We start from the raw sequence: 12,667 nt of genomic DNA, 5'->3' as shown, positions 1-12,667 counted from the left end.
GGGATGTGATCGGGAAGGGTCCTCGAGTCGGGTTGTCCGAAGCGCAACCGCACTACATGTCGGAGAGCTGCGCATGAGAATATCGGCTCTGACACACCTTAAGATATTTATAGAAGTCACTGAGCTCAATCACGCACGAGAAACAATGTATTAATGTACTTATGGATCATGTGTAAGCAGGGGTGTGTGATATCACGATTTTTGATCCTGGACGATCTGCTTTTAAAGATCAGTTGCACTTCTGGTGCCTCGGTCTTAATATACTGTGCAACACGACATGCGTTCACACCAAATGTTAACTCAGCGGGACACTACACTTATTCGCAATCACAAAAGTACATTATTTGCATGTGCCTTAAAGCCTTGCCGGTTAAACATTTCATTTGAAAGCTCTTCTGACATGTGCTTTTTTTGAGCGCGTGCACCTGAAGCGCGCGCACACACTAAAAAGTCTGTCACACAGCGCCTGATTACTGGACGAAGTTATCTTTCACGTCTGATTGCGCTAATACTGTCAAAAACACGACATATATTTACATATAAACACAATTGGTTATGTCTAAAGTGAAAGTAAACCGTTGAGAGAAAAACCAACGCGTGCCTGTATATTAGATACGTGCAGGTCTTAAAGGGATCATATGATGCAAATTCCAGAACAGTTCAACCCAAATATTCAGATGTGTGCAACGCATTTTACGGAGGACGATGACTTCTTCCTGGGAGAGTAGCCTACAATGCCGGTGTTCTGACAAATAATGCTGACTCACAGCCTGTAAGTACGTTTTCATTTTTAAAGGATTTGCTACTGATGATTACGCTTGTCATTAAAGGGATAGTTCACCCAAAAATGAAAATTCTGTCATGATTTACTCACTCTCATGTTGTCCCAAACCTGTATTAATTTTTTTTCTTGTGCTGAACACAAAAGATGATATTTTGAAGAATGTGGGTAACCAAACATTTGCTGGTCCCCATTGACTTTGATAGTTGTAGGAAAAAAATACTATGGAAGTCACTGGGGACCAGCAACTGATTGGTTACCAACATTCTTCAAAATAACTTTTATGTTCAACAGAAGAAAGAAACTCTTTCAGGTTTAAATTTTCATTTTTGGCTGAACTATCCCTTTTAATTTTAATTTTAATAAAACAACAAAACACAAAGAGAAAAATCACTCACTGCTCTTGACTGAAGAACTTTAATACTGTTGCTTTAAGAATCAATGTATAATTTCTACAGTGAAGTGTATAAAGTGTTTTATTTTTATATTTGTTGAATTTATTGAATGCTACTGTACCTGAAAAATAAAGCACTGTTTGTTTTCTTTCTATATTATGTTTATTTGTAATGTGTATCTTGTTCAAATTTTTTAATAACAAAGATAAAGAAAAAGATTTTTATCTTCACCAACTTTGGCCTAAATGTCTGCCATTCTTTTTTATTTTATATTTTGTTACGCGATAAGACTTTGTTTTTAAAATAGGCAAATTTGTTTGTCTGTACTGCTCAGACAACTTGCAAAATAGTAAAAGCAACATGACAAAATTTTTTTTTTTTTGCCATATTACCCACTCCTAATATTTAGCAATGCTAAGCATAAGAAAATGCTATTTGTGTTCAAGCTAATTTCCCAAGGAAGCTAATGGAATTATAACATTTGCTTGTGAGACCGAGTAACTAAAAATGCTATGAATGAGAGTTTATGAACTTCATAAGAGAGGTAATAAATTAATTCATGCATTTAGAATCATTACGTATTTTACTAACTTTCCGTTATTAAGCTCAGGACTCTGTGGTGGCCAATTCATACGTGAAAATGATTCTTCATTCTCACTGAACCACTATTTCAGAGTTTGAGTCCAATGAATCTTGACATTGTCATCCTGGAAGATTCTTCAGATCCTAGAGTCTTCAGTTTTTCTTATTTAAATCCAAATTGCAGGCAGTGTATACAGGCTGTGTATAATGCATAAAAATGGCAAATTTACCCGATATTCACAGATTTTCCATGACTGTTTGCTAGATTGTAAACAGAGCCCACCGCTAAGTCTCTATGATATTCTTTCCTCTAGAAATAACTCAGGACCCCCATTCAATGCAAGTCTATGGGATTTCCCACCTCTCATCATTCATGCCTGTAGCACAAACGCTGAGGGACGAGTTACGAGCCACAGTTTGATACTTTAGGTTAAAGGGTTGTTCAAATCTCTAACCCGAATTTTGAGCTATAATAAATGACTGGTCAATACAACAAAACCAACAAACGACTCCTGCAGGTTAGTGGTTGTAAATCTCATGTGGCGACAGAGGAGGCATTTCTCTGCATGCCTCTCTCTCCTAACGCAATAACCTTACTAAGAGTGATGATGGTTTTATGGCTCTCTTGTTAAGCAGTTAAATGGGTTAATGTGTGGTCTGGTGGTTTGGCTGGTTTTAGTGGGTTTTTAATGGTTTTAATGGTGTGAGGGGAAGAAACTGGATCCGAGCGAGACGGGCCGAGGGGAGGGGGGGCAGACTCAAAGTGGATTAGCGGGCGTTTTGATCAGGTGATTAGATGACTATAATGAGCAGAGTGCTTCTCTCTTCACTCAAGTGCGCTGAGCCCCATGTGACCGACATCTCCTCAAGTGGTGCCGGCCATTAGAAGAGGCCTGCAAGATCGTGTGTGTGTGTGTGTGTTGTTATCCATTACAGAAATACACAAGCCGGGAGGGGCCGAAGTACGTTCCCAAGAAGCTTCTAGACTCTCAGACATCATGGACATCATGGCTATTATTGTTCTGGACATCACAGGCTCTGAGCTGCTTAATGTTGTATTGAGATTCGATATGGCAGCTGTTGTGTCCTTGACTGTTTGTGCCGGTTCATGCGGCAGCCGGATAACAGGACGTCCTGAGCTGGATACGGTCACTGTACTGGTGCGTGAGCGTTTACCTGGTGATGTTGGGGATGCTGCGGGTGTCTATCAAGTCGTTCTCCGTGTCCAGCGGATGGGAGTTGTGGTTGTGGAGCTCTAATGGGGACGTGAAGCGTCTTAGCCTGAGCAGAGCCAAACAAAACTGAGCACCCATTTCCTCCAGCTCACTTGTACCGATCTGGAGCCCCTGCAAACACACATACACCTGTTACAAGCACTATTTTTGAAGGATTTGTTTGCAAAATGACATCCGAGTTACATTTTAACAGAGGACGTCTGTGATTTCAGACAGCATTGGGGTCTCTGAGTGTATATTGTCTGGATGTGAGACATGATGAATTATATAAATCAAATAGAATGTATTTAAAATAATATCTTTAAATTCAATGTATATGCCAGGTTCAATACATAATACAATACAATACATACATATATACATGTGTGTGTGTGTGTGTGTGTGTTTGAAAGTTTCTTAAGAGTTTTGCTTGAGGTGCTTAGTAGCAAGTAAACTAGACACCCACAAGCTGATTTGTTTTCTGTCGGTGTAAACAGTAAACAGCACTTACTGTATTGCTATTGTGCTGATCACATTTTCTGTTGTTTTCCGCACAGCTATTATAATTATTATTACTACTACTATTATTTTAACCTGCTGCTAAATGACATGAAAAAAACAAATGAACTGTAAATGGCTGCTTGACATCAGTCAGATGGTCTCTTCCAATTTTAGGATTAGACTCATTCATTTAGTTTTTGTTCAAAAATTAAACTTAAATTAAAAAGAATTAAAATGTTTAAAAGGGGAAGAAAGTACAAACGAACATTGACAATTTTAGCACTAACTTATACAAAATGTAACAGACTGTAAATAATGACATAGACAGAAAAGGTTGCGAGCGGTTTCAGATTCAAACATGTAGTGGCCACATGAGGTATGCACACACTGTTATAGAACTATAGAGTACAATGTTTTTATTATTATTGTTTTTTTGAGACAATGCATTACCATAGCACTAATCTAGTTATTGTAAAATTTCATTTTGTCAGTTATATTCACATACTGGGCAGAAATAAGCTTCCTTGAACTCACAGAGACGCCATTATATGTGTACAGGAGACTGTGAGTCAGTATTACAGACCTGAGCCGACTGCATCCTTCACACATGGACTATAGCGCCATCTACTGTTCACATTCATTAGGAAAACCTGTCCTTTTAGATTCACTATTTCAACATTTAGTTAGTTCGAGAAACAAGCAGTGGTCATCACTTTTGATAATATTAATGCGTCAGAAAAACTGGAAAACATCTGTTCAGCTCTTGCGAGTTTCTGTTGGTGTTTTTTCTTTAGGTTACTGATTTGTTCAATATGTGGCAATGTGATGCAAAATATCAAACGTGCAGCTACATTGAATGACATTGTCATGTTACCTTACAAAATGCTAATGCTTCCTTTAAAAAAATATTTGAAAGGCTTAATTAAACAAGTTATGCCATACACTAAAATTGGTCCGTGCACTTTTGCATCCATTCCTTTTTCCTTTTTAACCATGATAAGGAAAACAAACAAACAAACAAACAAACAAACAAAAACAAAACAGTTGTTGTATTTTTAAATGTTACACTGAATTCCAAAACTGAATTTAGAACTGTACGCACAATTATTTTTGTGCACTGCGCACAAAATAAAAGTTTGTCTCAGACTTTTCACACCTTTATTAAAAATGTAACAATATACAGATTAATAAAAAAATATATTTTTGCTAGTTTTCTTTGGCCAAATAAGATATAATGTTTATCTTGCAATCTGGAATCAGATTCATGACTCTGGAACCAGAGAGGGAACTTTATTTTAACACGATCATCTCATCCTGGTCACAGGGTGCTTATTTATTCATCAGTGTTTGAACTATTAAAGAAGAACTACATCTTCCGTTCCATTTTGGTCACTATATAATTCCATTCGTGTTATTTCAGAGTTTCGACGACTTCACTGTTATTCTAAAGTGTAGAAATAGACATAAAACATAAGTAAGTGTGGTCAAACTTTTTCCATCATTTCTCTGGTATTAGGGATGATTTTGGACAGGTTATGTGAGTAGCCGAATAATAAAACGTGCCGCAGACGGCTCCGGGGGGTAAATAAAGGCCTCCTGTAGCGAATCCATTTGACTGCAATGATAGAGCTTGGAATAGCCAGAACAATTTTTAATATAACTCCGACTGGATTCGTCTGAAAGAAGAAAGTCATATACACCTAGGATGCCTCGAGGGTGCATAAAACACAAGCCAATTTTCATTTTTGGGTGAACTAACCCTTTAACACTAAATCAATAAAATTAAATGTAAGTCATATAAAAGACTTGCACTGCCCTGAATGGGAAAGTGATATTCAATAAACTGACCTGAAACTCTCTGACACTGACTCTGGTCAATGACATGCCTTCACTGAACCCTGGATTATGCTCATTAAAAATACTTTCTCATGGCACGCATGACGTCAGATCCCTGTCTGTTAATGTCGACTGTTTCCTGCCCCTGCTCTGAACATGAAATAATTGGATAACAAGAACCAAATGGTGATTTATATGCTGTGTGTGCTTTTGTTCTTTATCTGCAGTTGTCTTGGTAACCTCCTCGGTAACCTATTTTGAGTGGAAGCAGAAACGCGCTGTTTTTCGGGCCTGTCTCTTTAAATGCTGCTGCTGCTCCCCGCCCCCTTTTCCAGAATAGAGCTGCGCCATTACAGCTCGTACCTGCTAAAAACATCTGTTTTGGTTCTGATTATCATGTTTATCGCGCTTAAATCATGCGTTTTAAACCATATTAGTTTAAACATCTGAAATACGGTTTTCTGAGGGCACACATCCGAAACACACGGACAGAAAGCGGCTGTCACAGCATGTGAGTATAAACTACGTAAGTTCTCATTCACACACAAGTTTATGTTAAAAACACACGAGTTACAAAAACAGTCGGTTATGTCTGTGAAGGTAAACAGCTGGGAAATAAATTGCATGTTTATTTTAGATCTGTGTGGCAGCAACAATATACAGTAAATAAATAAATAAATCCACTTCTCTCTTGTCTCCTCTGAGGCTGGGACTCTAAATAGTGTTCTGTGCTCATCTGTGCAGCTGAAGACAGAACAGTTAGCATGTTTTGCTCAAACTTTCGCCATGGCATTACACCGTTATCGCTTGCTAAATCAAAATGATGGTGCCATGGGTGTAAATGTGCAGATTAAGGGGCGGTAATATTATAATGAGATCCCTTTGCCACGTCACCAAGGGAGCGAAATCAGACGCACTCGTTTATTCAGACGCTTGCAGAAAAAGGCTTACCAAAACAAAGTTACTGGGTTAATCTTTTTCACGTTTCCTTGGTTGGTAGATGCACCGGGGACCTGATTATAGCACTTAAAACCTGGAAAAGTCAGATTTTCATGATATGTCACCTTTAAAACCTTCTAAATATTCCTGATAAAAAGAAGGCTTAAAATTACGTTTTTTTTGTAAATAAGAACAAAAACATGTTAGCGCTTCTCTGAAAAGAGCCCCCCGTTTGCTTTTGTTCTTTATCTGCAGTTGTCTTGGTAACCCGATATTCTTGGTCATTTTCAGCAGACACCAAGATTTTGAAAAACTTCTAAATATTCTAAAATATTACTGATAAAAAAAAGGCTTAAATTTAATTACAAAAAAAACAAACATCCGTCTCTCTTTTTCTGTAAATCCCCCCCCCTCACCTTGTATTTGCCCTGGTCGCAGCCGCACAGCGTGCTCTCCATGGTGTAGCTGCGCTGCACTCCGATCTCTCTCCACACCACCACTCGCGCCGTGGCCTCTTTGGAGCGTTCGACTACAAAACTGCAGCTGGACAGACTGAACACTGGAGCCATCTGAGACAGCAGCTTAGGCAGAGTCTAAAACACATGAAGCACAATGAGCATCTTCAACTTCAGCTAATTTACTTGACAAGATCAACACTGATAAAGAGTAATGTTTTTTTTTTTTTTCAGGTTGGTCGATCTATTTATTTATTATTATTTATTTTTTTACACAATAATTTTCTACTATCTCTTTGAGCCTTAGAATTAAACAAACGGCTTATGTTGCTGTACTTTTAAAAGATTAATTCACCCAGAAATATAAATTCTGTCATTTACTCGTCCCCATGCCATTCTAAAATCTTATGACTGACTTTAGTCTGTGAAAATAAGATATTTGAATAATGCTTAAGCTGTTTTTGTCTATTTAATATGACCCAAAAAAATTTAACTCCAAAAATGACATAAGTCGAGTCACCTTTATTTCAATAGCGCTTTGAACAATACAAATTGTCCCAAAGCAGCTTCACAAAAACAAACAGGAAAAAAGCAGAATCAATTATGAAAACTCAACTATGGAGACAATAGCTCTAAAAGACAATAGTGTCATTATTTAGCTCAAGTCAGGTCAGTGTTGGTTCAATTCAGTCAGGGCTGCATGATAAATCATATTTCAATCGTGATCACGATTTCTGATTCTCTCGATTTATTAAACATAATCATCTGCGATATTTGCCTTATATTTGCGATATTTGGTTATTTGCCGTTATCTTGCATTAGTAACAAGCCTCCACAAGCTTTCATGGTTGCAGATGCCAGATGTTAAGAGTTTAAAATCCCCCAATCAGATCTTTTTTCATAAATCAATATATTTTCCACCCAGTGGTTTACTTAATCTTCCCCAACCTGGCAACCTTGCACACTAGCTCTCTCTACATTACAGAAAAATGCACTGATGAGCTGAAAACACCAGCAAACATGAAAGTTGGAGTTTAGTCATTACTATTGAGATATTCTGCTCAAATAAAAGTGAAATACAGCCAGTCTGTTTTCTTTTACACGGTCATTTGGACTGTTTGCTGCTACTAAACCTGCGAGCAGGTATAAAGGTATCATGAATTTATTCCATCCTAAAACAACTGAAAAATCAAATATCTTCATTTGGGTTTTGTGTTACACAAGTATTTCCATTCACAAATTTCCATTTTTTTGGTAACCAGTTCCTTTAATATGTAAACTTATATGGGCATGATGTGTAGACGAGCCATTTTTGAAGGTTCGTTTTCATAAATCATCTGGATGGACTGAGAACGATTTTGTATATTGTAAAAGTAAGATTACGTCTACATAATACAGAATTGGTTAGCATATATAAAAGCATGTTACCCTGTATCCAAGGTCCTCGTGTAGCTCACAGGTGCTGGTGTTGACATTGGTCTGCCACACCGTCTCCTTAATACTACAGCCGTACATGAAAACGTTTTTCTTCCGTGAATGGCCGTGATAGTCGCAGAACACCTAAACACACACCGTTAAGAGACAAACACGCTGCTTGTGTCATTAACTCCATTTAAACTGAGTTCTCTCATGTACAGCGTGATGCTCTCTCACCAGAGGAGTTCTTCCTGTAGCTCTGAGGTACTGCAGGAGACTCTTGGCGTGGTAGATGGTGGGGTGCAGCTCGGCATTGGGGCTCTGCCACTGTCTGTTCAGATCCTCCCCACTCAGAGAACAACGATGACTGCAGAGTGAAAACAAAGAAGATTGGAAATATGTGATTACAGATAAAGCGTGTGAAGAATGCTTGATGATTCAAATTTGGTACACATAAACGTTTAAGGCTACAACGTGGCCATAACATTGTTTTCAGAAGCTGCATCTGAAGTGGCATTTAAGCATATTTACACAGAGGTGGCATGAATGCATTTACACAACAATTAGAATTGTATAAATAAGATTAAAGGGTTTTAAACGGGCCTTAATGGGTTTAAAAAATTTATACTGAAATTATTTCTTTTTAAAAATGAAATGATACTCCAAATATACAACTAAAACCACCAGTAGTTGGTATTCAGTCATTCATTCAACCAGTTTGTGCAGCTATTCAGGAAAAAAATTTAAATCTTGAAATTTTGGGCCGGATGTGGTGCATTAAATGAGTTAATAATTTTAACAAGCCATTTTTTCCCCCATAAATAATTGCATCACATTAACATCTTAAATTGACAGTCTTAGACATTATATAGTGATAAAATATTAAACCCATTATTTGGAAGTGATGAATGTAAGTGTAAATACTTTAACTCAGTATCATCAACACTACCAAAAACTTCCATTTGCAGAACCAAAATAGAACGTGGAGGTGATTTTTTTTGTTTGTTGACATACTTTCCATTTATGACGCCATCAGGGTTGAGCATGGGGATGATTTTGAAGATGTAGCTCTCTCGTAGACTTTGGGCTTGAGGACTACAGCTCATGAGAAACTCTAGAGTGCCCTTCATCACCCAGCTAGAGTTAGTCTCTCCAGGATGCACCCGCGCAGACAGAAACACCACTGGACGGCTTTCTACAAACATTCACATTACAGTATAGCTAAGCGTGCCACACCTATTCACAGAGGCTGAAATGACAATCTCATTATTGACAGTTTGCATAAAAGAATGGATGGGAGAGTGCCTGAGTGAGCGCATGCAAGAATCCATAGGAGAGTGCCTCAGTGAGAGCATGCAAGAACGCATGGGAGAGTGCTTGAATGAGCATATGCGCAGGTGCATGCAAGAACGCATGGGAGAGTGCTTGAATGAGCGCATGCGCAGGTGCCTGCAAGAACGCATGGGAGAGTGCTTGAATGAGTCTATGCACAGGTGCACTCAAGAATGCATGGGAGAGTGCTTGAATGAGCGCATGCGCAGGTGCATGCAAGAACGCCTGGGAGAGTGCTTGAATGAGTCTATGCACAGGTGCACTCAAGAACACATGGGAGAGTGCTTGAATGAGCGTATGCACAGGTGCATGCAAGAATGCATGGGAGAGTGGTTGAATAAGTCTATGCGCAGGTGCATGCAAGAACGCATGGGAGAGTGTCTACCTGAGCGCAGGCACAGGTGCATGCATGAATGTATGAGAGAGTGCATGAGAAAGTGTATGTGAATGCATTCATGGTAGGGTGTACGCTAGAATACATGTTTGAGTGTATGAGAGGCTGAAATGACAATAGCACTAGGAACCCTGTGGATAAAAGAATATGTGAACGAGCATGAAAGAATTCACAGGAACATGCATGTGAGAGTGCATAAAAAATGCATTTGAGAGTTTATGAAAAAGTGCATGGCAGCGTGCTTGAGAATGTGCATGTGACAGTGCATGCAAAAGTGCATAACAGTGTTCATGAGAAAGTGTGTGCTTGGAAGTGCATGCAAGAGTGGATAGGAGAGTGTACTTTAGAAAATGCATTCGAGCATGTCCGAGAAAGGGCATGAGAACATATGTAAGTGTTCATTCAGAGTGCGTGGGAGCGTGAATGCAAGATTGTTCATTAGAGAGAGCGATTTAAGTGTGCGTGTGAAAGTGTATCAGAACGTACGCGAGTGTTCATCAGTGAGTGCATGTGAGAGGGCATGAAAGTATGCAACAATTTGTTAATTAGAAAGAATGCATAGGAGCATGCATGTGAAAGTGTATTTGGGAGCTGTTATGACGGAGTATATGTGAGAGCATTCATTAAAAAGTGCATGCCACAGTGCATGACAGTGTATGTGAGAAAGTTCATCAGAAAGAGAGCATGAGAGTGAGTGTGAATGTGAAAGTGCATGTGTGCATGAGGATGCATGTGAGAGTGTTAATGAGAGTAAGTACATGTAAGTGTTTATGAAAGTGGATGCATGCATGAGGACGTATGTCAGAATTCATGTGAGTATGCATGTGGATGCATGAAAAGTGTTAATGAGCGTGAGCGTGCATGAGGATACATGTAAAAGAGTGTTCATGAGAGTGAGTGCATGTGAGCGTGCATGACGTGTTAATGTTCACGAAACTGGGTGCATGTGAGCCTGCGTGAGAGCATTCAAGTGAGTGTTCAGGAAAGCAAGTACCTATGATTGTGTATGCAAGAATGCATGAGAATATACATATGATAGTGTTCATGAGAGTGAGTGCAATTAAGAGGGCATGCTGTTTCTTACCCACTGAACTGATAAGCTATACCGCTATGGCTGTAAGTTTATCAGAGATGTTCTTGTGTGCGTGATACATACTGAACTGGCTGATGTGGTCATTGCTGGAGGATTCTGGCATGGCTGTGATGGTGAGCAGGGGACAGCTGTTTCCTCCCAGCGTTTCACACAGATCATCCTGTCTGTAGTAGATCTGAGCAGTACGCAAAGCACTCAACTTCTGCAGATGCATCTAAACGATCGAGGAACAAAATCAAACGGAATCCTACTTTGCATCCTACTATACAGCGTGCAAGATTAGGGTGATGATAATATCATGGTATATTAAAAAATGGCATATGCACTCTGATAGTATCCATTTTCTGAAGTATGCTTACTGGGCTAGCATTGCCATACTAAACGAGCTGTGCACAAAATCACTAGTCCACAGCTCCAACAATAATACTAAATATTAAGGTAAAAAATGGCTACAGTACATTATAGTACACAATAAACAGTCTATATAGGACACAGCTCTATGCACCCAAACTGGTATACTAATAGGCTTCTAGTTAGGACGCATTCAGGTATTACTGCACATCAGATGCATCAATTTAGGGAGGGTACATTTGTATAGTACCTTCAGCATTGAGTAGGTGTATGGGTAATGGTAGGCAAAGTAGCAAACATCATCTTTATGCTGAAAGGTCACAGTGAAGGTCAAGGTGAAGTACGATTTGCCCTTTTGACCCCCGGCTGCAATGGAGCTTCGTGAGAAATGATTCCTGGGTAGATAGGAACAGAGGTCAATTTGAATTTTTTTTAATCTTAACTGTATTTCCAATGCATGATAACCCCCAAATCAATTTATTTTTAAAGACTAAAATATAATAGTAATGGGCAATCAGACAACATGGAAATTATGGTTCTTACTTGTAGTAACAGATGTCCGATCCTGTTCTGACCCAATGGGGGCTGCCGTTGATGGCGTCCTGTACAGAGTACATGAGCACTTGCATACCTGTCACACCAGAGAAAGAAATCAGAAATCTGACAAACACACTCTCTGAAGTTGAAGTTGGTTAGAGATGGGCTGCCCAAGAACATGCAAATAGTGGAATATGGAACAGCACCTAAACATACTCTACGTAAATACGTGCACACAATGGCTTTTAGCTCTAGCACTATTCATAACACTTAGTACTTTAGTACTAGGTTACTTAATAATCCAGGTTAATGACACAGACGTGTATAGGTGTTTGTGAACTTGAGTCGAGTTTGTTTCTGAACTAATGCTTGAAATGACCCACCATAATTGAATTGGCTGTTGGACTTCTCACAGTTGATTATGTTGAATCGATAACGAACTCCAGGACGCATATTGCCCACCTCGAAATAGAACCACTGGTGATAGTGATTACTATTGATATCGGAGTTCAAGATCAAGTCATACTCAAACCTGCCGACAGAAACAGGCAATACACAGAAATGAAAAAAAATTCATTTCATGAAAAGCCCATTTATACAACAAAAAAGGCTTATACTTTAATTTTGCACATACTTTCTGACTTGTACTGCTTTCCGTAGGTTTCCAGACTCAAACTTAGAGTTGAACTTCAGAGACTCGCCGTTGTCAATGACTGGACAACTGAAAGAACATTTTTACTTCGAAGATTCAAGCGTTTTGAATAACTCAGAAAAAAAAAGACAATAGCCTGGGTGTGTCTGAAACTATAAATATATGTATTTCCCCCCTTTTTTAATTCAT

General features: G+C 38.9%; 1 protein-coding gene across 2 annotated transcripts in view; it reads right to left on the bottom strand.

Moving 5' to 3' along the window:
- The window catches only part of LOC107752548 (cytosolic carboxypeptidase 1), a 34,237-nt gene that overhangs the window by 2,028 nt on the left and 19,542 nt on the right, over nucleotides 1–12,667 (bottom strand). For both annotated transcript variants that reach the window (XM_016568546.1, XM_016568547.1), the window contains exons 16-25: nucleotides 12,461–12,547; nucleotides 12,210–12,358; nucleotides 11,833–11,920; nucleotides 11,540–11,684; nucleotides 11,002–11,152; nucleotides 9,134–9,314; nucleotides 8,357–8,486; nucleotides 8,132–8,263; nucleotides 6,665–6,841; nucleotides 2,935–3,104 (exon numbers count right to left, since the gene is read on the bottom strand). In XM_016568546.1, coding sequence (XP_016424032.1) covers nucleotides 2,935–3,104; nucleotides 6,665–6,841; nucleotides 8,132–8,263; nucleotides 8,357–8,486; nucleotides 9,134–9,314; nucleotides 11,002–11,152; nucleotides 11,540–11,684; nucleotides 11,833–11,920; nucleotides 12,210–12,358; nucleotides 12,461–12,547 — 1,410 coding nt within the window. The remainder of the gene's footprint in view (nucleotides 1–2,934; nucleotides 3,105–6,664; nucleotides 6,842–8,131; nucleotides 8,264–8,356; nucleotides 8,487–9,133; nucleotides 9,315–11,001; nucleotides 11,153–11,539; nucleotides 11,685–11,832; nucleotides 11,921–12,209; nucleotides 12,359–12,460; nucleotides 12,548–12,667) is intronic.

The sequence above is a fragment of the Sinocyclocheilus rhinocerous genome, unplaced genomic scaffold, assembly GCF_001515625.1.
Source record: "Sinocyclocheilus rhinocerous isolate Xijiao unplaced genomic scaffold, SAMN03320098_v1.1 scaffold1102, whole genome shotgun sequence".
NCBI lineage: Eukaryota > Metazoa > Chordata > Actinopteri > Cypriniformes > Cyprinidae > Sinocyclocheilus > Sinocyclocheilus rhinocerous.
This window is presented reverse-complemented; position numbering and strand designations above follow the sequence as displayed.